Source organism: Oryzias melastigma, linkage group LG2, assembly GCF_002922805.2.
Source record: "Oryzias melastigma strain HK-1 linkage group LG2, ASM292280v2, whole genome shotgun sequence".
NCBI classification, from domain to species: Eukaryota; Metazoa; Chordata; class Actinopteri; order Beloniformes; family Adrianichthyidae; genus Oryzias; species Oryzias melastigma.
Window position 1 is genome coordinate 16,659,596 of NC_050513.1, and position 21,795 is coordinate 16,681,390.

Below are 21,795 nucleotides of genomic sequence, written 5' to 3' on the forward strand. Positions count from 1 at the left end.
ATGTCCTCCATCATGAGAAACATGCTGGAAGAACATACTAAAAAAGATCATTCGAAAGCAAAACATTAAAATGCAAACAGTTAAAGAAGTTCTGCAACATTTGAAGAAATTTTCAAAAATAGCTATGTGGCTTTTCCAGGAGTATTTTAAACTCATGGGAGATCTTTTATACAAGTATCCAGAAATCCTTAAAATAAAAACCACAGAAAGACTCTAAGAAACTACTTTTTAAAATTTTGATGATTTTCATGATAAAATTTGGCAAACACAAAATAATTTTAGGTCACAGAATCTATCAAATGTGTTTTGATTAATCCTAATTGCTTACGAGCATCAATGTTCTAGTTTTAATTCTACCAAAGGAGGACACCATGTTTAAAACTACTTCACAGAAAAAGAAAAAAAAAAACTGTGAAAATGGAAGATTTTGTTATATATTTAGAGATTTTAAAGTAATCCTAAAGGGACAAAAATTGTTTTCTATGAATAAGAACTTTAAATAACCCAAATGGTATCAGCCTAATTGGTGGATTTGTTTGGATTAATGACAGATTTTTCGTTTTTAATAATAATTTACTTGTTTCTGACGTAACATTCTATTATCACGCTTGTAACAAATTCAAATTCTCAACAAATTTTTTTTTTTTTTTTTTATAAAACCCATCAGGATGAAAAGTTTCTTCCACAAACCACCAATCCAGATGTGTTTAAGTGAAATATCATATGCAGTGACCTTGTGGTTGAGTGTCCGCCCTGACATTGGAAAGTCGTGGGTTCAAATCCAGGCCGAGTCATGCTAAAGACTAAAAACTGGACCCATTGATACTCAGCATTAAGGGGTTGAATTGAGGGCCTTAAACCCCAAATGGTTCTCGAGCGCGACTGTGTCTGCAGCTCACCACTCCCTCCGAGGATGGGTCAAACGCGGAGAACAAACTTCAAACAAGCTAGTGGGACTTAAACTTTAAAATTACCAGAATCAAACAATCCATCTTTGATGAAACCAAAGAGATAAACCACTCACCACCCGTCTGAAACAGCTCTGTGTGTCAGGGTGACACCCCCACTCCAAAAACAAGGAGCCGACGCACTTTCACACCAAAACTCCCACCAGCGCTCCAAAGAATGTGGCAACTCTGCGGCTGAAAAGCAGCCACCTTCCTCCTCCTCCTCCTCCCTCTGCACAAACACAAACCACCTTGTGCTGCCCGGGAGATTTCCTCTGGGATTATGAAGTGGGGGGGATTTGAGACAAGGGGGGAGGAGCTTTTGTCTTGTCCTTGCCGTAATCTAGAGCTTGTAGTAAGAGGCTGAGCGCGTGAAGCCGCCGGGGCTGATGGGAAACTGAATTAGCCATTATGCATCTTTAGAAATGTTTAATAAAAACAAACAAAGAAAGTGAAAGATTAAAGTTAAACTTTTAAAAGTTGACTCAGTGAGCTGCAGGCCGTCCCCATATCTGAAAGCGCTGCATTCCAGCGCGATGGGAAATTTCACAACCTGCCTTCTTTATTTGCCCACCGCACATCCACATCTGTGTCCTTGTCAGGAAACGCAGAGAGGAATGTCTGCCTGTTTTCAGAGATACCAGCCAATGTCAGACTGAGTGGGAGGAAGAGGAGGAGGAGAAGGTAAAACACATGAAGCCTCAACGCGCTGAGACTGCAAACAAAACGAAAAAAAGTGCTTAATTTGAGGTCGTTTTTTCAAAATAGAGGAGTGAGACAAAAAAAAAAAAACTAAATTTAAAAGCATCTTAAGAACAGGAGTTCAACCATCAACCTTTTTCTGCCTTTGGGGTTATTAACGTGTTTGATGGAACGATACCAGAAACGGCTCCTCTTCTCTGATAGGCTGATGGTTCAATTCCAGCCAACCAATGAGGAGATGGAATTTTGATAATAAAGTGAGTAAAATAAAAAGTAAAAAAAATGACAAAAAAAAAAAACTTTTGGAAAAAAAAGGAAAATGAAACAAAAATATTTCAATTTGGAATGACGAATTCTCAGTCAAACAGGAAGTAGCAATGTAGTATTCAATCTACAAGTGAGAAAATGTTGTTTTTTCTTGGACTTTAACGGTTGTTAACCATTTAACGCCTGAGGCGTCGTCGGAGACGCTCAAACACAAAATCTTAAACATACTGTAACTTTACAACCGTTAACACGATCAATGTAATTCCAGAAGATTCTGCTTTACTTTGAACTTGACTCTGACTTGAAAAAGGAACAAGAAGGCATTTACATAACTTAAATGTCAACTTTGAGATGTCAGTGTTCAAATCTGTACTGTAGTCCGAAGGTGAAAAAAGGATAGCCTGTATTTCTTAATAAAACTTAAAAATTATATTTTTGTGTATAAGCAGAAGATGACAAAAGCAATATCTAATTTACTTAACTGTTCATAAGGATCCAAAAGTTTTTGCTTTGTAAACAGTTGGGATCAAAATAAAAATTTCCATTAAGATTAAATTTTAATTTGAAACAGTTATCATTCAACAAATGTTCAGCGACATACAATCATCAAAACATAAGTTACTTATTGCCGAGTAAATTTCAGTGTCATCTGCATAAAAACTGCACTAAATGCGGTCTTACAGTATTTTGTTCTGATTAATCCAAGGAAAACTTCATTTAAAGAGAAGAAAATAGGTCTTAGAACCAAGCCTTGAGGGGCACCACAATCGAGTGGTGCGGAAGATAATGTGGAGATTTGGTGACTTGACAGTCAGACTAGAGTAAATCTCACAAGTCAGGACTTGGACTCAAGACTCAATGTCATAGATTTGAATGTTGGGACTTGTAATTAACTACTTTACTTTATTCACTTTTTGGGGTGTTGGTTCTTTAAAGCAGTATAATGACATTTATTTTACAAAATTTAGTTTAGCTTTAAAACCTATAACTTATTTAACTTGAGCTTACAGCGTAAGACTTGAAACCTGATTTGGGATTTTGACTTGAACTTGAGGCCAAAGACTAAAAATTTGACCCAATATCAAAAGCTAATCTAGGTAAAGAGACATTTAAAGCAAAGTTTGTTTTAAGATAGCAAAGGTGGATGTCTTTACTTTAAAAATGAAATAAAAACCCAGTTTGAGTAGAATATATAACTTTATTTTTGTTTATTAGAGAATAAATGTCATTTAAGGCAGAAAAAGGGAAAAGCATGCGGTGCTTTACAACTTCAGAATCTGCTGGAATGACGTCGATCATGTAAACTATTAAAAAATTACAGTAAATCAAAGAAAATAAATACTGGAGCTCCGGTGTTAAAGTGGAGGCAAATATACCAAAGAAAGAAAAATGTTCAACTAAATGAGGAGGAAAGAAACTTTTTTTAAAGCCTGATGTTGAAAAAGTGAAGGAATCCCTGCAGCACTCAGGGAGATGTTGGACTTTAAATTGTCCGAGCCAGACTTCTGATCTGTGAGGGGTTTTGAAACCAACATTAAGCCCAGTAATCCCATTTAAGTCAGTTTCGTTGCCCCACTTAAGCTCCGCCTCCTTTAACCTTTTGTGTAAAAACTCGACCCCATCCACGGACAGAAACGAGAACTTCGTATCTGTTTAACTTCACAGCAAAAGGAAAAAAAAGGGTCCCCGTTTTCCTCTTCTGTGTGTGAATTCGTCCCCCGCCTCCTCCTCCACCTGCTGACAGGAAGCCCAGCTGCGACTCAGGCTGCTGAGTCACCAGCCTGAGGTCACAGGAACCCAAACAGCCGCCGGCAGCAGCCTGTGGGGCCGCCGTGGCCCCTCGGCGCTCCCGATCGCACAATAGAAAGTGCCGGCGTCATCACGGCTGGGCTTATCGGTGTCACCGCCTGACCCGTGAGGTTTAACACACACAAGAAAGTGGAACACAAACATGAAAAATAGAACAATTTATGCACTTTCAGATACTCTGAAACTGTAGGTTCTCCAGATAAATCATCTAATTAACACGTTTTTGTATATTTAAGCAAAGGAAAAGGTCAATTAGTGTGATTTAAACCAGCCAATGGGTATAAGCCGTTTTTATTCAGCCTTAAATGGCATTTATCCTTTAATAAATTAAATTAAAGTCATATATTTTACTCAAACTGGGTATTCTATTACATTTTTTTAAAGTAAAGGCACGCAGTGTTGCTGCTTTAAATGTCTCTTTCTACATTAGTCTTTGGTATTTGGTTACATTTCAGGCTTTCTCTTCAAGTACAAGTAAAAAACCCAAGTCATGTCTCAAGTCTATCACTATAAGCTCAACTTATATAAATTCTAAGTTTTAAAGCTGAACGTTAAACTAAATTTAAACAAGATTTCATTATCCTGCTTTAAAGAATCTAGTAAGAACACAACACCGTTGTCTTCCAGTATTACCACAAATGAAAGAATGCCCCAAAAAGGGAAGACTTGATTCCCTGTTGCTAAAAAACAAGAGTTAATCACAAGTCCCAACTTCAAATCCATGACATTGAGTCTTGAGTTCAAGTCCTAACCTGTGAGATTTACTACAGTCCGAGTGTCAAACTCACCAGTTCTCCACATTATCTTCCACACCACTTGACTGTGGTGTCCCTCAAGTCTTTGTTGCGGGACCTATTTTCTTCTCTTTTTTAACGTTTCTCTTGGATTAATCGAAGCAAAACAAAAACTGCGTTTAGTGTCTCTTCTATGCTGCCGATACTCAGATTTACTCTGCAATAAGTAATAATTGTTTTGATGATTGTATGTCGCTGGAGATTGGGTGGATGCTAACCTTTACAAGTTAAAATTATTTCTTTGAATTGAAATTTTGATCTCAAATGTTTACAATTTCAGGTCAGTAGCCAAAAACCTTTAGATCTTTATGGATCAAATTCTATTTTGATTTAGCTTCTATCATCTTCTGCTCATACACAAAATACATTTTTTAAGTTTTATTAAGAGATACAGGGTTTTATTTTTTACTTTGGGACTAAAGTAAAGATTTGTTAACTTAAATCTCAAAGTCGACATATAAATAGCAGAAATACTTGCATGTCACTTTTTGCAAGTCAGAGTCAAGTTAAGTCTTTACATTTAATTTAAAGTTAGAGTCTCAAATCTAGAGTGATAAAACCGAGTCAAGTGTTGTGTCTTTGGCCGTAACTTTAAGTCATTATCTGCTGTATCTTTAAGTTAAGTCTCAAGTTTTTAGCTGTGGCTTCAAGTCAAGTCTCAAGTATTTGGTGATAATTTTCAAGTCAAGTCTCAAGTTTGTGGAGATAATCTCAAGTTAAGTTTCAATTCTTTAGCTGTAGCTTCAATTCAAGTCTCGAGTTTTTAGCAATAGCTTCAAATAAAGTTTCAAGACTTTAACTGTAGCTTTAATTCTCAAGTCTTTAGTGATGATTTCAAGTCAAGTATCTAGTCTTTAGCTGTAGCCTTAATTGAAGTCTCAAGTTTTTGGTGATGAATCAAAGTCAAATCTCAAGACTTTGATGTATCTTTATGTTAAGTCTCAAGTTTTTAGCTGCAGGTTTGTGTTTGGCGATAAATCTGAGTCCATTCTTAGGTCTTCAGCTGTAGACTGAAGCCTTAACTCTCCTAAGAGATAGTTAAGATGAAAAAGTGTTTCCCTTGTTTATTTTTAGAATATAGGGACATTCTAAAAATGCCCTTTGATGGGGGAAATCTGCTAAGTAGAATTACAGATGTTTTAAGGCTGTAAAACTCCTCACTACACACTTTCTACACGATTCTCTGACACTAAACTGTCAAAGTTCAAACCTGTAGTCCAATATTATAGAATGAAAACAAAGATCTGATCCCGATCAAAGAGATTTGGAAACGCATTCTGTAGACACAGAAGAGATTGATTGACAAGCTCTCCAGCCAATCAGGACTCAGAACACAGTTTGGAGTAAAAACAAAAAGCAGCACTAAAAATAATACGCAACACAGCAAGACTGCAAAAGGTGGACAGCGATATAGCGAGGGAACATTGTACTGACCTACTTTTAGAACACAAAAACACAAAGTTGATGTTTGTGCATCCCTAAGCAAACGCATCATTTAAACAAATGATTTTTTGTATACCTGACAGCCCCGTCCTGGAGCTTAAAAAAAAAATTTACATTATTCACAAGTCTCATACCTCGGGTGTCAAGTCTTTGAGGTCGAGTCTCAAGTCCCATCTCTGTTAAACACTTCAGATCAGTCTAAAATTCAGCCTTTAAATAAATCCATTATTGGCTTTCAGACCATTTTAGACTTGATTTTGCAATTTTATAGCCAGCTAAACTATAAAACAATGCACCTAAAGACCCATTTGTATTCATTAGTTATATGATATATTTGAAATTCTACTATTTTGGATTAAATATTATTTTTTAGCTCTTTTTGTACTTTATTTGCACATCTTAGATTTTATTCTCCTTCAGCTCTTTCATAAATGTTGTCTGTTGAACTAAAAAATATTTAAATAAATGGGAATTTCTTGAAAAGACGAGTCTGAGAAACAAACAAAGTGGATTATTTTGAGTCTAAAATGTTCAAAAAAGATCTATTCTGCAGACAAAAACCTTCATCTTCCAGGACGACATGCTGAGATTGTTTTTTTTTTGTTTAGTTTTCGCAGCTCCACCTCTGAGCAGCGTTAGAGGCAGGTGCAGGGCTGTCGTCCTGCAGCGTCACGGCAGGACAAACGTGATTTCTAAGCCGATCAATCCGCCCCTAAAAGAAGGAAGCGCTTGAATGATTCAGCTCGATGTTTGCCAACATGATGAAAACTCAGATGATCTACCTTTTTTATTGGACTTCTTTCTAATCCCAAAAGGCCTTTTCTGTATTAAAACACATCCAGAGACACTTTCTGATTAAAAATTTAAGCTTTTGCATTTTTGAAGACAGTTTTTCTCTTTAACTGATCTGTTAATGATCGGCTGACCAAACAACAGCTTTGCGTCTTTAGCACTAAGAAACACAGAAACACCCGGAATATCGTCTCTTTCTGAACTTTAAAATGAGCCTCTAAAGCTAATCTGTCAATCAGTGGTTCTAGATCTAATCTCACAGATCCCTGAGGATCAAATCAAAGCGAAAAAGGAAGTAAGGAGGAAAACAGGAAATACCTTAAGGTGAGAATCTTCCTTTTTTTGCTCTTTTAGAAGTCAAACATCCAGGTAAACACAGAGGAGCGTCCACTCTGGCTCCCCTGGAAACAGTGAGCTCTGCTGATACGGCCTGTCGTCCCACCTTGGCAACAGGGATCGTACCACTCCTGCAGAACAGGGGGAGGCCCCGCGGGTTCAAGCGCTTCCGACGGCGGCCCCCGCACCTCCCCAAATACACTGAAGCGCTCTGCTCCGCTTTCCCGGTTGCAGGTTTTTGTCTGCAAGCCTCCCCGTGGGAGCCGCTCCCCCGCCAGACGCCGGTCAGTGGGCGCCGCGGGGGCACCTGTCCCTCACGCCGTGGCTGGACCCGCTCTGGAGGGCTGAGCCGCGGCTTTAGAAAGGGAGTAATTGGATTCAGGCTTTAAGACTCTTGTTGCCTGGCGGGGAGGCAGGAGGGGACGGCGAGCGGGGGAGCAAACAGGTGGATCCTCCTGCACTTTACGAAACAGGAGTGACTTCAAAAGGTGAAACAATGAGGTCAAAGTTCACAGAAAGCCCGTGCTCTAATTCAGCAGCCATTGTGCGCGCTCAGAAATAGCGGCGCTCGGCTTCACTCCACAATAACGGCTTTTGTTTAACCCTCAGGGGCGAGCAGGCGGCGAGAGGCCCTCGTTTAAGGCGGTCCAGCTGACCCCCCCCCCCAGTAAATAATCTGGTTTTTGGTATTTTTCATAAACTCTGCTGACATTTCATCAACTTCCTGATATATTTGGGCTGGCCTGTGTGATGGACCCCCATCAGGGTGGTGTGGTTGGGGTACCTCCGGACCCCCAGAGCCAGGGTTTGGTGGGAACTCTTCACCAGGCTGATGGCCTCCATACGAGAGCCGCTGAGAGGAACGGCGTTGACGCTCACCATCTCATCGCCAGCCTGGAGGCGGACGGCCGCCGCCGCACTTCCCTGCTCCACCTGGAAACACCGGAAAAACGTCTTATAAATCTAGTATAAAAACCAAACCAATCGATTTTGATCTGCTTGATTTGTGTCTCAATCTACAATTCCTGTATTTTTTGCTGATGACACTTTCAATATTTTCTTAGGAGTTTATCATAAATTCACCTCTAAAAGCTGACGTTCATGGATCTATTTGTCTACAAGTGGATCGGAATGAAGCGAAGCAGAAAGATAGTGGAATATTCTCTATTCTCTATCTAATTTTATTTTATTTATGTCCTCCGCAGTCACAAAAATGGCACAAAAACATGTTAAAAACACCATAAACCTAACTTTAATCAGATTAGGTCTTTAAACTGATGAAAATCCTGTTTTATTAAGTTTTTAACATGTATGTGTGGCATTTTTCTTATGAAAGAGAACAAATTTAATAAGAAATTATTTCGCTTCTGCATTTTGTATTTCCCCTTTTAAATCTCTGTCAACGAAACTGTCTCAGACAGGCTCTGTTTGAATTAGCTGCTCATAAAGCCACGCCCCCTCAGAGGAGAGGCTTCAGATCAACATGAAAATTTGCTTTTTAAGACATATAAGTTGTGAGATTTTGCTTAAAAACTTCATAATCCTAATCAAAACACTACTGGGAACGTTTTTTTAAAATGAAAAAAATTGTCATATGTAGGTTTTTTATCTAACATTTTCTCTGTAATACTACTGACAGCCACAAGGGGGAGCCAACGCGGCACAAATATTGCTCCAATGAACCCTTTAACACCTGAAGCCTCACCAGTGACGATTAAACACAAAATATTTAACATACTGTAACTTGTCAACCGCTAACAGTGAGTCGCTTTTCTCCTTCAGAATGAACCGTTAAATTACGTTGATCGTGTTAACGGTTGAAAACTTACAGCAAATCAAACAATATAAACTCTATTCCAGGAAAAAAGGAACGTTTTTGCTTTGGGGCTTTAAGGAATTGTCAAACTAATGACCAAAATCCAAAATAAAAATGAATTGTTCAGACTTTATGCCTTCAGCCCCTGGTGGATTAAACTGCTTTTGGCAAAATTGGTAAAATTTCAAAAGCAAAAAATAGTTTGCATAAGAAACGAGTAAGAAAGTGTATGTCAAATTAAGGAATTGAATCCAAAACAAGCTCACAGCTGCTGGAACCTGATGCTCTGATTAAATTTTCAAACCCGCAGTGACTGTAATCGGAGAGGCGCTGGAGGCCTCAGGAAGGTTAAGTCTATCTTTAGATCTACAGGTACAACGGGACGGCTCGGTCTGGATTAAGGCTCCGCCTCCTGAGGCTCCTCATGTCAAAGTCAGATGATCTGTCAGTCAGAGGTACCTTAGTGATGATCAGTGGCTCTCGGTGTTCGCTGCCCCCCCGCAGAGTGAAGCCCCATGGCGCTCTGCCCTGCAGGAGCACCTCCACCAGCTCTCCATCCTCCTCCTCCTCTTCCTCTTTCTTCTTCACCTTCCCTCTTCCTCTCCACCTGTCCACCTCCCTCCACCATTTCATCCGTCCTGCAGAGGCCCGGAGGTCGTCCCGGTAACGCAGGGCATCCATGGGGCCTGAGGTCCAGTGGACTCCATCAAGAGCGAGCCAGCTGTGACAAACACAGACATGTTTGTTGAGTTCATGCTTATTTAAACTTTTTGCAATTTTTAATAAACAACAACAAACATTTATGCTTAAAAATCAAATAAATAAGTAAATATTAAAGTTATGTAAATTAATAATTAAAAAAATGATCAAGACAAATGCTTGTTTTTTTAAGAAAAATGTCCTGTGAATAAAGTTTATTTGTGTGATTGTTAATCTAATCGACCTCAATAAAGTTTTAGAAATTGTCGTTCTGGCAGCAGAAGCTAGTTATGGTTTAATGACTCGGTTCACTAAAAACAAATTGTTTAAACTTCTTCTTAATTCATTTTTATTATCATTATTATAATTTCCAACTTAAATGCCATAAACTCACCTTCAATTCGTCTGCGCTCGTGTCAGGTCGAGCTCGTCTTTGCGTCAGCCGCAAACGCTTTACGGTTGTTGTTGTTTTCATGTCAGCCTCGTTTCCACCCCAGACGCAGAATTCACCAACACACTGTCTGAGTCTCAGGAGTCCAAACAAGTCGCCGGCTCCCTGACCTCCTCCTCATCACCTCCTCCTCTTCCTCCTCCTCATTATTATCTTCATCACTCCGGTCCTGTACTTAGACATAAACAGTGATGTCATTCCGCCCCCTAGCGGCTGAAAGCTGCACGTCCTCTTTGGGCATCAAGAATTAGTCTCTATTTTTTCATTTCTTTTTCTTTCTTTCTTTCTTTTTTTTTTTTTTTTACTTTTTTTTTTACCGTATTCAGAACATTTACATGACACACAGTAAAAAAACAATAAACTGGACATCAAATAAAAAAAAAGGTTTAAACTTGCTTTTTTTGTTGGGCCTAAGATGCAGTCTGATTGGAACAATTAAACAATTAAAATATCTAGATTTTATCGCATTTTTCCAATTGTTCCACGTTTGTGTGTTTGTTGGACATCTGTCTGATTCCTTCCATTTGTCTGATTATTGAACATTTGTTTGATTGCTGTACTTATGTCTGATTGTTCTACATGTGCTTGATTGTTTACATTTGTGTGTCTGATGGACATTTGTCTGATTCTTACACATTTCTTTGTTTGGTGGAGATTTGTCTAACTGTTGCAGAATTTTGTTGGACATGTATCTGATTGTTGCACATGTGTCTGTTTGGTGGACATTTGTCTGATTGTTACCTATTTCTCTGATTGCTAATTGCTTTTATGATTGTTGTACATTTGTCTCATTATTGTACATTTGTTCAATTTTTGTAAATTTGTCTGATTGTTGCCCATTTGTTTGATTACTGTATGTTGGTCTGATTCTTGTTATCTGCTGAGTTTTTCTATTAATCTATCTGTACTGATTGAAGAGAACTGTTCCTGAATTTAATTTTTCCATGTATAAAGATAAGAAAGGCTTTCTATTCTTGTTTCTATTTCTAATATTTTTCTATTGTTAGATGACTTCAAAATGAAATATGAAAAATTCAGTTGTAAATGTTTTTAATTCACTGGTTTGAAAAGTTAAAAAATATGTTTAGCCAAAACAAAGCTAACGTTTTAAATATGAAGAAGTCTTGCCACATTCTCCCTTAAACCAAAATACAGATCTCAATATTTCACATTCGTCAAAATGTATCTTCTACATTAATTTTGATATAATGTAATAAAATATCCCTGTTCGTTTTTAGCTTTATTTCAGTTGTTTAGGCTTCAGTCTTCCCTTTGTGTTTAAAATGTGAATAAAGATCTTTTTTTTACAATAAAAGCATCAGAAAGGGCAACAAAAACTGTAAGTATGTGTAGAAAAACAAATACAAGTTATTTATAAATTAAGTAACCATTGTTTTATTTATTCAGGTGAACACCAGGACAGATGACAGCAGCCTTCACACATCGTTGTAAAACATCCATTAATCTGAGACTCCCATTAACCCTGTCTAACCATTTGTATCATATTTGATACATTCTGAGACCCGTATCTCATTAGCATAATCAAAACTTTCCTTAAAAACCCATTGTATGTGACTTCGTCCATGTTTTCTGCTGTGCAGTACGTTATCATTCCACTAGAGGCAGTAGAAGGGCTTTTCCTGCTCATTTCAAAATGGCTGCCCCCGTGACATCTCAAGAGCAGTTTTGGAGGGAAAATGTTTTTCTAATTTTCAACACTTCAGGTGAGATTAGCTCAGCTATTCTTATTTTATTTTCTTAAATGAGTACTTGCTGTATTGAAAAAAATTATACATTTGTAGATAATTATGTATAACAGTTTCACCATGTTAAAAATGTGTGGATCAAATTGGAGACAATGGCTAAATAAGGTGCTTTTTTCCCCTAAATAACATTTTTTTCCATGCCAAATAATGTATCATGATTGATATTTAAATATTATGAAAAAAAATTTTTTTCTGTTAATTATTTGATGAATTGGGCTTTACAGGGTTAAAAAAAGAAAAATCACTTTTGATCCCTTTTCACTGGTTAAGCACTCTTTTGTCACATTTTAATAGGAAAAACCCTAAAGTAACCCTTAGGCAGTAGTGCAACGAGAACAGACCCTTTGAATTTCCCTCTTCAGCGTTAAGGTCATAATTCCATTTTTGTTCAAAGTTTCTTCAAGTTCTAAATCTCATTCCTTAAAAACCTCTTTAAAAAATTACAATCTGCAAATCACTGCGAAGACGTCAGCATCTTCATCACCTAAAGAAAAGAGAAAACAAACCGAAGTTAGAAAAAAAAAAAACAAGTTTGTGGATTCTTTTGGAGATTTAAACTCACTTTCTCCAGGTCATAGAGATGACGGCTTGCTTTGGCCTTCTAAAGAGCGATCTGCGCCTCCTTTTGGCCTTGCAGTTCTGCAGGAAAGATTTTAAAAAACAGTTTTTAATGAACTTCTGTTGAAATAATCCCAATAATGCTTAAGGACTGTCGGTCTGAATCAGGTTCTGCTTCTTTACCTCTTTGCTGTCACGGCAAAGCTATCCTGAAAACGTCTGGACGCTAAGCTAGTCTTGGAAAGGCCGGTAAGTAGTTGCAACCACATGAGACACTTTCCAGTCTCCTGTCTCTGTCTGTGTCCGAATTCCTTCCCTATTCATTATCTTGTATAGTGCGTTTCCCATTTTCTAGTGCTGTCCGGATCTACTATTCCAAAATCCAGTACTCTAGAAATGTCCCAGAAGTCTTAGCAAAAACCCGGTGTGCACTGATGCTAACTCCATTGGCAAACATAGACCACAATGCATTGTTTGAACATTTTTTAAGTTTTCATCATCAGAACACAGTGGAAAGACGTCATAAAATGTTCGTATTGACTAGATTTTCACTTAGTTAAATCTGCCGTTTAAAAAAAAATTAGTAAGCATGGTGTCTGAATTGCTTTTAAAATCCAGGGCACTAGATTGTACCACACTGTATAGTTTGTTTATTAGTTAGGGATTAGGGTGGGGATTTGGGCATAGCCTTTATCAATGTGCTTAAAGGGAAGTTTTGGGGCTTCCGTGTTCAAAGCTCTTGTGTTCATGCGTGGTTAGGCAAGTTTCCACAGCCAAGTGAGACCCATGTGGGTTAAAAGTGGAAAACGTAGGCCCCAATTGGGGCTACCCTAGCCAGTCGCCCAGTGGAGAGCGTAGTGAGCTCCGCTAAGCAGGGTCTGGCAGAGCTAGCTGGGTTGGCGCCCAGGTTGACGGTCCCTGTGGGCCAACACAGGTCCGGCCACCATGGAAAATGCAGACAAATCCAATTGGGCCCACTTGGCCTTGCTAGCTGGGTACATACAAAACATGCGACCATTTGTGTTAAACCAGTCAAACATTGATTAATCAGGTTTTTCAAATGTTGTAATATAGTTGTCAGAGAAAAAGATTTGAACCACTTTTATATTTTTGCAGTTATCCTCTTTTAGTGAACAGCAGAAGAAGAAGTAGCCCCTCCCTGCTTGTCCAGTGTGAACACCCCAGCCTATGTGCGTGTGTAACATGTCTGGAGTACCCGTTAACCGTTCTCACCTGGATGCAGGAGTTTCCATGTTTGAGGCACATCTCCAGTTTGCAGTGCAGGTAGATCTCCTCGGTTCCCCCCTTGTTGTTGACAAACTCGAACATGCTAAAGGAGAAGTAGTTGGTGGTTCCCGCTCCGTTGCTGTCCATCCTCACTGTCCTGTCTTGAGGATTCGGGCATCTGCGGGTCAGGAGACGCTGTCAGCGCCAAAGCCGGGGAGCCAGCGGTCATCGCTTCCCACCGTGCTCACCCATTGATGATGAGGTCGTATCTGGCGGTGTCGTTGCCCAGCGGCCGGTCGGTGGCCCAGCAGGAGTTGATCACCATGGCGACGGTCTGATCGTCCAGCCCCTCGGTGGACAGCTCCATCCAAATCCTCTGGTTCAGCTCCACCACAGAGGATGGCTCCACCAGGGTGGTGTGGCTGCCGTCGACGTAGGCGTTCATTCTCAGAGTGTAGTTCCAGATTCCCGTCACTATGTGCTCCTCGATGGAGCTGTGGAGCACGGCGCCACACGTCAGACCACAGCGTCGCTCCTGCAGCGGGATTTTCCCAGTCTACCCACCTCTCTTTGACCTTGAAGGCCAAAGTCCGGCTGGACGGCTTCAGGAAGGAGCAGGAGAAGTTGATGGCCGCGGCGTTGTGGCGGAAGATGACGCTCTGAGACCTGTTCCTCGTCATGATGGTGTTCGTATAGAGGACTTGGCTGCCGTTCATCTGAAAACCAGAAAACGTTTAGAAAAAACACACGCTGATTTGGCGACTTGAGACTAGACTGGGACTCACCGTGGCTTCAGTCCCACACGTGTTGTTGAGGGAGAAGCCGAAGGTCACCATGTGGCTCTTGGCGTTCACACGGCCGCGGCACCTCTGGTCCTTCAGGTGCAGGGAGGTGTAGTCCACTCCTTTGCTCTCCAGCAGGCAGATAGCCAGAGATAAGGAGGCAGAGCTCTGGGTGCATACCGCCGGATCCCCTGAACACGGAGACCAAACTGGTGTTTCTTTGAAAACCAAAGACAATCGTTTAAACCTTCTTCTTTACCTAAAGTGTTTTTTGATCGGTGCTTGTAGGCAAAGTCGGCTCGGCAAATGCAGCTAATATCGCCGTTCCGTTCTCCGCAGAACTCGTGAGGGCTGCAGTACTGGTCCAGGCAGGACGCTGAAATGTCAAAATCTGCAGAGGAGGCGGAGTTTAGGTGACAGGAGTTGACTGTCAGTCTGTTTCTTTGACCTGGGGGCCACTGAGGGCTGAGTCTGGGCCGTACGGGGGTCCATTTGGGCCAAAATGAATTTTTTTTCCCCCACAAATTATTGTTTTGTTGACAAAAATGTATTACTTTGTAGATAAAAAATAATGCGTTTTTTTGGGGGGGGAAATAGTATTTTATGAGGAAAAATTTGTATTTTGGGAAAAAAAGGCTCTTTTGTATATTTGCAGATCTATGCAATAAGGGATAAAAATGTTGCTAGAGATTACAATTATACAATTACTAGATTACAATTATGCTAATCCTCTATTGAGGTTTTAGTGAATTGATCATAATTTTTTTTACATCTTCGTAAAAACACAAAATAAAAGCTGGATCTCACTGCAGCCGGCTGCCTCTCTCCATTGCGCCGTGTTTCCGGTCCGGAGGCTGCAGGTGGCGCTGTACGCCTTGAGGAACTGGCACCTCAGCCCGTCCGCCGGCGGGTAGTTGCACAGAGTGTCGGTGCATGCGGTTATGTAGGCGTGCGGGTCGGCGTGGGGTTGACAGGAAGCGAAGGCCGAGTGCTGAAGGAGCTTACAGCTGAGAAAACAACATTTGAAATCATGGCGGGTTTGATGCTTGTTAGGTTTTACAGACGCTGTCGCGTGAGCTCACCGGTCCGCTGTGCTGTTGCAGTCGGTCGTCTTGTTTACAGGATCTGTGTGCTGGATCTCACATCTGGGCAAACAGACAAACAAATGAAGGGAAATGTCTCGTGGTAAAGAAGGCGGGTGTGGACGCAGCTGTACCCGGGCTCGCTGTAGGCCGTCGCCTTGGCTTCGCTCAGGGTGGTGGTTTGACTGGGATCGCTGGGATTGCCGCACAGACCCTCTACGGCGGTGGGAGTTCCTGAAGTACCACAAGAAAACGAAATAAATCAGTTTTAGCCCAGATTTTGGCTCAAAAGTTGAAGCCAACCTGCAACGTGGGCGGTGGTGCCATCGAAATAGACGGTTATATTAAAAGAGGGTATCCTGGCGGTGACTCCCGTCTGATCCTTCAGAAGCTCCGCCCCCTGGACCACCTGAGCCGTCTCGTTTAGCTGCATGACCCCGCCGTTCACTCTGACTTCCCCTCCTTGGTCCAGGACTATCGTCGCGTTCGGCTCGCGCAGCCACAGAACCAGGTGGTCCAGGAACATCACGTCTCTGCGGCGCCGCTCCCGGAAGCCCGCCAGGAGGTGGAAGCCGGCGTCTCCCCGAGGCTTCATCAGGGTGTACGCACAGCGGTCGGAGACGGCGTGGAGCCGGCCGTTGAAGTCGATGACGGCGGAGGCGGTGACGGAGCAGACGTCAGGACGGGGAACACACCTGATGGAGACCAGCAGGTTCAAGCAAATTCCTCAAAATTCATCAAAAGTATCAATGATTACTTACCCAGAGCCCAAGTGGCAAACCTCTGCAGAACCACATTTAGTCGAAACCGACAAATCTGCCGTCGCACTGCAGGTTACGTTGAGACAGGATGTCGGGTCGTTCTGCGCTGACTCTCCGGGGTAAATGATTCCATCTAAAGAGTGGGACACCTGACGTCACAAAAATCACAATCTGGGGTACTTTGTGGAGTTCTTTGCTCTTACTTGAATATCTGCAGCCGCTGATATCCAGGATCAGATCTCCATTCAGGCTGGCTTTGGGAAACGACAGCCGCTTCACAGGATTTCCACCGATCACCACGACAAGGTCCTGGAGGAGACAGAACCGTCAGCAGAACTAGCCTCTATGCTAACCCAGTAGCATGGTTGTATTGGAACAAAATCCAAAATTAATAAATAAAACTGTTAAAGCATCAGTAAATATGATGAGATCACTGCAGAGCAGCAATCCAGGAACTTCCAGATTGAAGAAGATTTAAATAAATTAATGTTTGGGGGCGGGTCAATTCTTGTATTAACCACTAGGTGGCATGTCGGAAAAAAAACACAGGCGAGTTCAAGTTTGGTGCAGTGTAGAACTCTCCAGATTTTTTTTTCTAAATCAAATGTGACTAAAATTATTGGCCCAATTTTTTAATTTTTCTTTTAATTTTGAAATAATGATTAAGTTTGATCCATTAGTGTCAAACCTTTGGAATGGTAAGAACCACAAAGCTAAAGAAAAAATTAATTTCGTGCCTTCATGACTATCTAATAACTTAATTTTTCTGAATATTTAGAAGGTGATACTGGAACGTTTGATAACACTGTTGACTCAAACGCTAAGCTCATACCGGACATGTGATGCACATTTAGCCCATAATGTTCACACTGGACAAGCAGGGAGGGGCTTCTTTTTTTTATTCTGTTTACCAGCACATGTCCACTAACTACAGTTGAAAAAGTCTTGTTGCAAATAGTCAAAATGGTGCAAATCTTTGACATTTTGCTGGGAGCATTGTCTCTTACAGCTCTATTCTAGTTTATGAAAGACTTACTTTTGTATGATTCTGGACGCTCCTAAACTGCAAGTATTAATTTCTCCTCCATGATCTAATTTCAGACGGTTTCCATATCCATGAATGAAAAGGACGACATCCATACGTCACTACTAAATCCAAGTCTCAGAATGGTTAATGTATACAAGAGCCAAAAATTGGTGTAGAAATCTGTTTATCGGCGCTTGGCAACGTGTACGTTTTGAACGCGGAGGACCAAAATGCGCATATATATGCATTTACATAGACTTTTCGTTTAATGTGGTCGCTTGAATGCATGTTGAATGAACTGGTGTAAATTTAGCTTACCGTTAGCATCAGCAGCTACTAGTCAAATTAACTTTTTCTTATTACGATAAAATGTTGGGAAAGAAAGGTGTGGCTTCAAATAATTGGTATAGACAGTCATATATAATAATATTTTTACTTGATATCAGATTTTTCCAGATGTAAAAGTTCATAAGAAAAATACTTATGTTATTTGTAAAAGGGTTAAGATTTTTGTCTATAATCTTTTCTTTTTTATTTGTTTCTTTGTTTATTTTTGTTAATTTTTTTAAGTTGTTTTTATTTCCAACGATCTTAAGTGAAATTTAGAAAACACATATTTTTTCACAGTTTTTTCACATTTTTCAAATACAGCCCAGTGATCTGGAGCGACGTGAGGAACATGTTGCTATGACAACAGCCTCAGACACTCACAATGTTTGCCGCGGTGAAGAAACTCGTCACGTTGACTTCCAGAACCGTCTGCTTTCCAAAGTTGTAGATTGAAACGGAAAACTGTAAAGAGAAAAAAACAAAAGTAAAAATGTGGAGCCAGTTGGAGTGAAGGGTTTAAAAACAAAAACTAATCTAGAAGACCCACGTGAGTGTTATTTGATTTATCTTGCACAACGGCGTCAAGCCGGCAGGGAGAAGAAGAGTTGATGTTTGGCAGCGATTGATGGATGCGCGACCCAGGATTTGTGACTTCATGCACGACTTCCAGAGCCGCTCGGTCAACCTGGGCGTCCACCACCAGTAAACAGTCTGGATTTTCTCCAGAGGAGCAAAAACTTATGGATGAGTTCACAAAGGACACCTGGAAGAAACAAAGAGAGAGAAACTTTCAAATAAGATTTAAGATTCAAACAGGAAGTGCCCAAGAGACGTTTATTATTTTTTTTTACAAAACTAATTTAGATTAGAATCCATAAGTATAACCAGGAAATGTCAAAATCAAACAAAATAGAAACAGATATTGTTGATTTTTAAAAACATTAGGATCAAGAAGAGACAGAATTTTGACCTGAAGTCATTCAGTAATTCTGCAGATTCTGAATGTGTCCTAAACAGCTGAGCAGTGGAAAAACCATTCAGGATTGGTTTAAATTTGGATGCAGACACATAATTAAAAAAATTCTTAAAGGATATATGTTCCTAAAATAAATATTTTAGAAGCAAGAAAAAAATTTTATTATAACTTTAAAAATACTTTGGACAAATTAGACAATAAAACAAAACAAAAAAAACACTTGTCTTTCTGTAATCTTGTTTCTTTTTTTAAATCAAAAAAGCAAAAAATTCCCCAAATAAATAAATACAAATAAATTAAAAACATTTTTCAAGAAAGGTTAAAACCAAGGATTTTCTTAATTAAAACAGCAAATACAAATAATTTGTATAATTAAAAAATCTAGTGAGTTCAGTTTTTTTTTTCAAAAATATTTCTAATAATTTCTAACAACAACAAAAAAATTAAATTGTTTTTTCCTCAAAAAAATTTAGTAGAAATGACTTTGGCCAATGACAAAATATATTGGAATCCTTTAAAGTTTTGCTATACAAATACTATAAGATAATAAAAACTGTATACATACATATTTAAATTTAGTGTTAAAAAAAGATTTTACTTAATAATTATTTAATTCGCTATTGCAGTTTTTAGGCTACAACAAGTAATATTTTTGTTACTTTTTTCTTGTTTTGTTTTTAAGTATACTTCTTTATGAATTTGAGTTTTTTTTTTGTTGTTGTTGTATTTCTGTGAAACTGAGGTGTCTGCGTTTCCCCCCTTTTTTGAAGTCTGTTCTATTTATATATATATATAATTTTTTATATAAATTTGGTGTGTTTGAGTTTGTCCCTCACGCACTTCCGTCTTCCGATAGCTCTGTCCCAAATACGTGATGGCGCATGCGCTGAGGTCCACCTCTCCGGCCCCGGTGACCATCTCTGCCCGGTGCGGATCCACTAGAGTCCCGATGACTGAAGCACGAGGACAAGACAGAAAACGAGTCGTTCATCCACGCACGTGCGCGAGAAATATGACGGTGATGAAGATAATTACCTGCCAGCAGGAGGAAGAGCATGATGAAAACTCAGCTTCTAAGTTTGTAAAGTAGCGTAGTGCGCATGTGCAGAAGCAGCCTCCAGAGATGAAGCGGCTCCTCAGCTCTGCAGGTGCTGCTGCTGCATCTGCGGCTTTATAGGCAGGCAGGCGCTGCTCACACCCCGAAACACTGATGCAATCTGGGAACTCCTCACCGTCAGGCTCCCAAAAGGCCCACGCGGTATGCAGCATCTCTTTATAATTACACGAGAATGCAAAGTGACGCAGACAGCAGGTCAAACTGCCCCTCCTGCCCCAAACTCCAGCCTTTTATTCACACAGTGTTCACTGTTTTATAGTGTTTGTCAAAAACTGAATTATAATGGTGTTTGTTTCAATGCTAAACAGTAATTAAACTTTGACTTTTCAAAATTAAAGAAAAAAATGAAAATGTTGCTCGAAATTGAACAAATTTCTCCTTATAATTTGAATGTAAATCACCTTTCAAACTGTATCAACATAGTCTATTTTTTAAATGCATCTTAAAAATATAATTTACATTTTATTCTACAATTTTGTCATTTCAAATCAGCTTAAAATGTTTTAACCCTTGGTCAAAAAAGTTTTATTTTTGTGACGCTTATTTCAGTACTAAAAGACAATGTACAAACTTTGACTTTTCAAAATAAAAGAAAAAGGAAAAATATTGCTTGAAATTGATTTTTTTCTCTTATAATTTGGAAAAATGTTTTCTTACTGAAGACGAAAAAATATATTTTTTATTAAGGATTTAGGAAAATAAAGTCTTTTTTACATATGTAATTCACTTTTTAAACCGTACTAATGCAGCCTTTTTTTTTAAACAACTTAATATTTTAAATTTCACTTGATGTTTAAAATGTTGTCATTTAAACCAGCTTATAACTTACATTTTATTGATTTACTTTTTTGTTTCTAAAAGAACTAAAACTCCCCAGGATGCTGCAAAACCTGTATGTTTTAGCAAGTTTAATTCATTAAAAAAAAAAAAAAAAAAAAAATTGAAACCTTTAGGCAAATATTGGCCCCACTTTCCCAGCAGATGCAGCTGCGTCTGCGCAGGCGTCGTGACCCGCTGGGGTCAGGCCGGCTGTTTTCCATCCCAAAGTTTAACCCCGAACGAATGTGAAAAATGAGGCTCCGCCTTTAATCTCCTCTGCAAGCGACGGCGAATGTGGCACGCATTCATGCTCATAAATCCACTCCGTGTCAGCGGGCCACACACCTGAAGGGCTGAAGGTGACAAAACGCTTAGGCGGCAATTACAAGGAGTCCAGCGCCGACGGCAGGAGAAACACCTGCGCTATAGATTGAAAAAAGATCTCAAATAAACCAACAAGCTTCCAGGACCCATAAATCACTCTGAATGAAACATTTATGGGCAGAAGTGTGTGACCTCAAACTGAACCTGGAAGTAAAACCAAAGATTTTTCTACAGCGGTCAGGAGACCAAAACCCCCAAAATGAACCCTCTGAGTCGCAGTTGCTGTGGGAACATTGAAAAGGTAGCAGGGTGCAAACCGTTTTCTGCCGTCATTGCATCCAGAATTATACTGACCCGAGGTAAATATTTGTGCAAAAATGTCAATTTAATTAAAAGTGAGGAGAGTTTTCTCAGAGAACGTGCAGTTTGATGGAAATGCTGAGAGGCGGCATGTTTTCATGTCGAGCTCTTCCCTCTGGGGCTTCAAGATGCTTTTAAACTTGTTTGTGACTCATTGGTGGATTTGAACCAAAAATCATTTATAGAGAGAGTCCAAAAGGGTGACCAACACAACACGTATAAAACCAAGAAGAAAGCTGCAGGTTGGTTTCTGATAAATATTAGGGTTGTCGAAGGCAACATGTTGGTTTATTATCCCCTGATAAAAAGATCACTTTATGAGTCCAATGGCTGGTTTTAAGGGGGTAAAGGTTTGCTAAATATGTGTTTACTCGCTTCTCAGGAGTGCAGCAATCTTAATCCAAGGTGTGTCCTTCAGTAAGAGGTAGCTTGAAGAGTCTTGAAGGGTACATTGTGGGTACTCTTACTACCCAAGTATGTACCCACAAGTGGACCCAAGTCTGTCTCCCTGTGCCAGTCCCCAGTCCAGATAAAATACCGGGTTGTGTCATGAAGGGCATCTGGTGTAAGACGATCTGCCAAACCACCTGTGCGAATCAGTGAAAGCTCA

The 21,795-nt window shown here is 39.8% G+C and overlaps 2 protein-coding genes across 4 annotated transcripts in view; both read right to left on the reverse strand.

The window, feature by feature from the left end:
* LOC112156736 (protein Shroom2) overlaps positions 1–11,055 on the reverse strand; it is a 30,119-nt gene extending 19,064 nt beyond the window's left edge. Inside the window, exons 1-3 of one of the 3 annotated variants that reach the window (XM_024289053.2) lie at positions 10,000–11,055; positions 9,366–9,627; positions 7,875–8,023 (exon numbers count right to left, since the gene is read on the reverse strand). In XM_024289053.2, the coding sequence (XP_024144821.1) occupies positions 7,875–8,023; positions 9,366–9,587 (371 nt within the window). In that variant the 5' untranslated portion in view covers positions 9,588–9,627; positions 10,000–11,055. Of the gene's footprint in view, positions 1–1,024; positions 2,182–7,072; positions 7,817–7,874; positions 8,024–9,365; positions 9,628–9,999 lie in introns of those variants that run through there. The other 2 variants (XM_024289057.2, XM_036214571.1) reach the window with 2 other exon arrangements.
* Positions 11,056–11,354: 299 nt separating this feature from the next.
* On the reverse strand, positions 11,355–20,157 carry LOC112156751 (alpha-tectorin). Its single transcript, XM_024289083.2, has 17 exons — positions 19,601–20,157; positions 19,406–19,518; positions 18,137–18,352; positions 17,971–18,051; positions 16,436–16,541; positions 16,233–16,365; positions 15,775–16,166; positions 15,606–15,705; positions 15,472–15,534; positions 15,197–15,396; positions 14,649–14,780; positions 14,393–14,580; positions 14,172–14,323; positions 13,856–14,101; positions 13,614–13,785; positions 12,385–12,461; positions 11,355–12,306 (listed from the first exon to the last, which is right to left on the reverse strand). Exons 1-17 carry the CDS (start codon positions 19,620–19,622, stop codon positions 12,303–12,305), a joined length of 2,397 nt encoding a protein of 798 aa, XP_024144851.1. The 5' UTR covers positions 19,623–20,157; the 3' UTR covers positions 11,355–12,302.
* Positions 20,158–21,795: the final 1,638 nt, after the last annotated feature.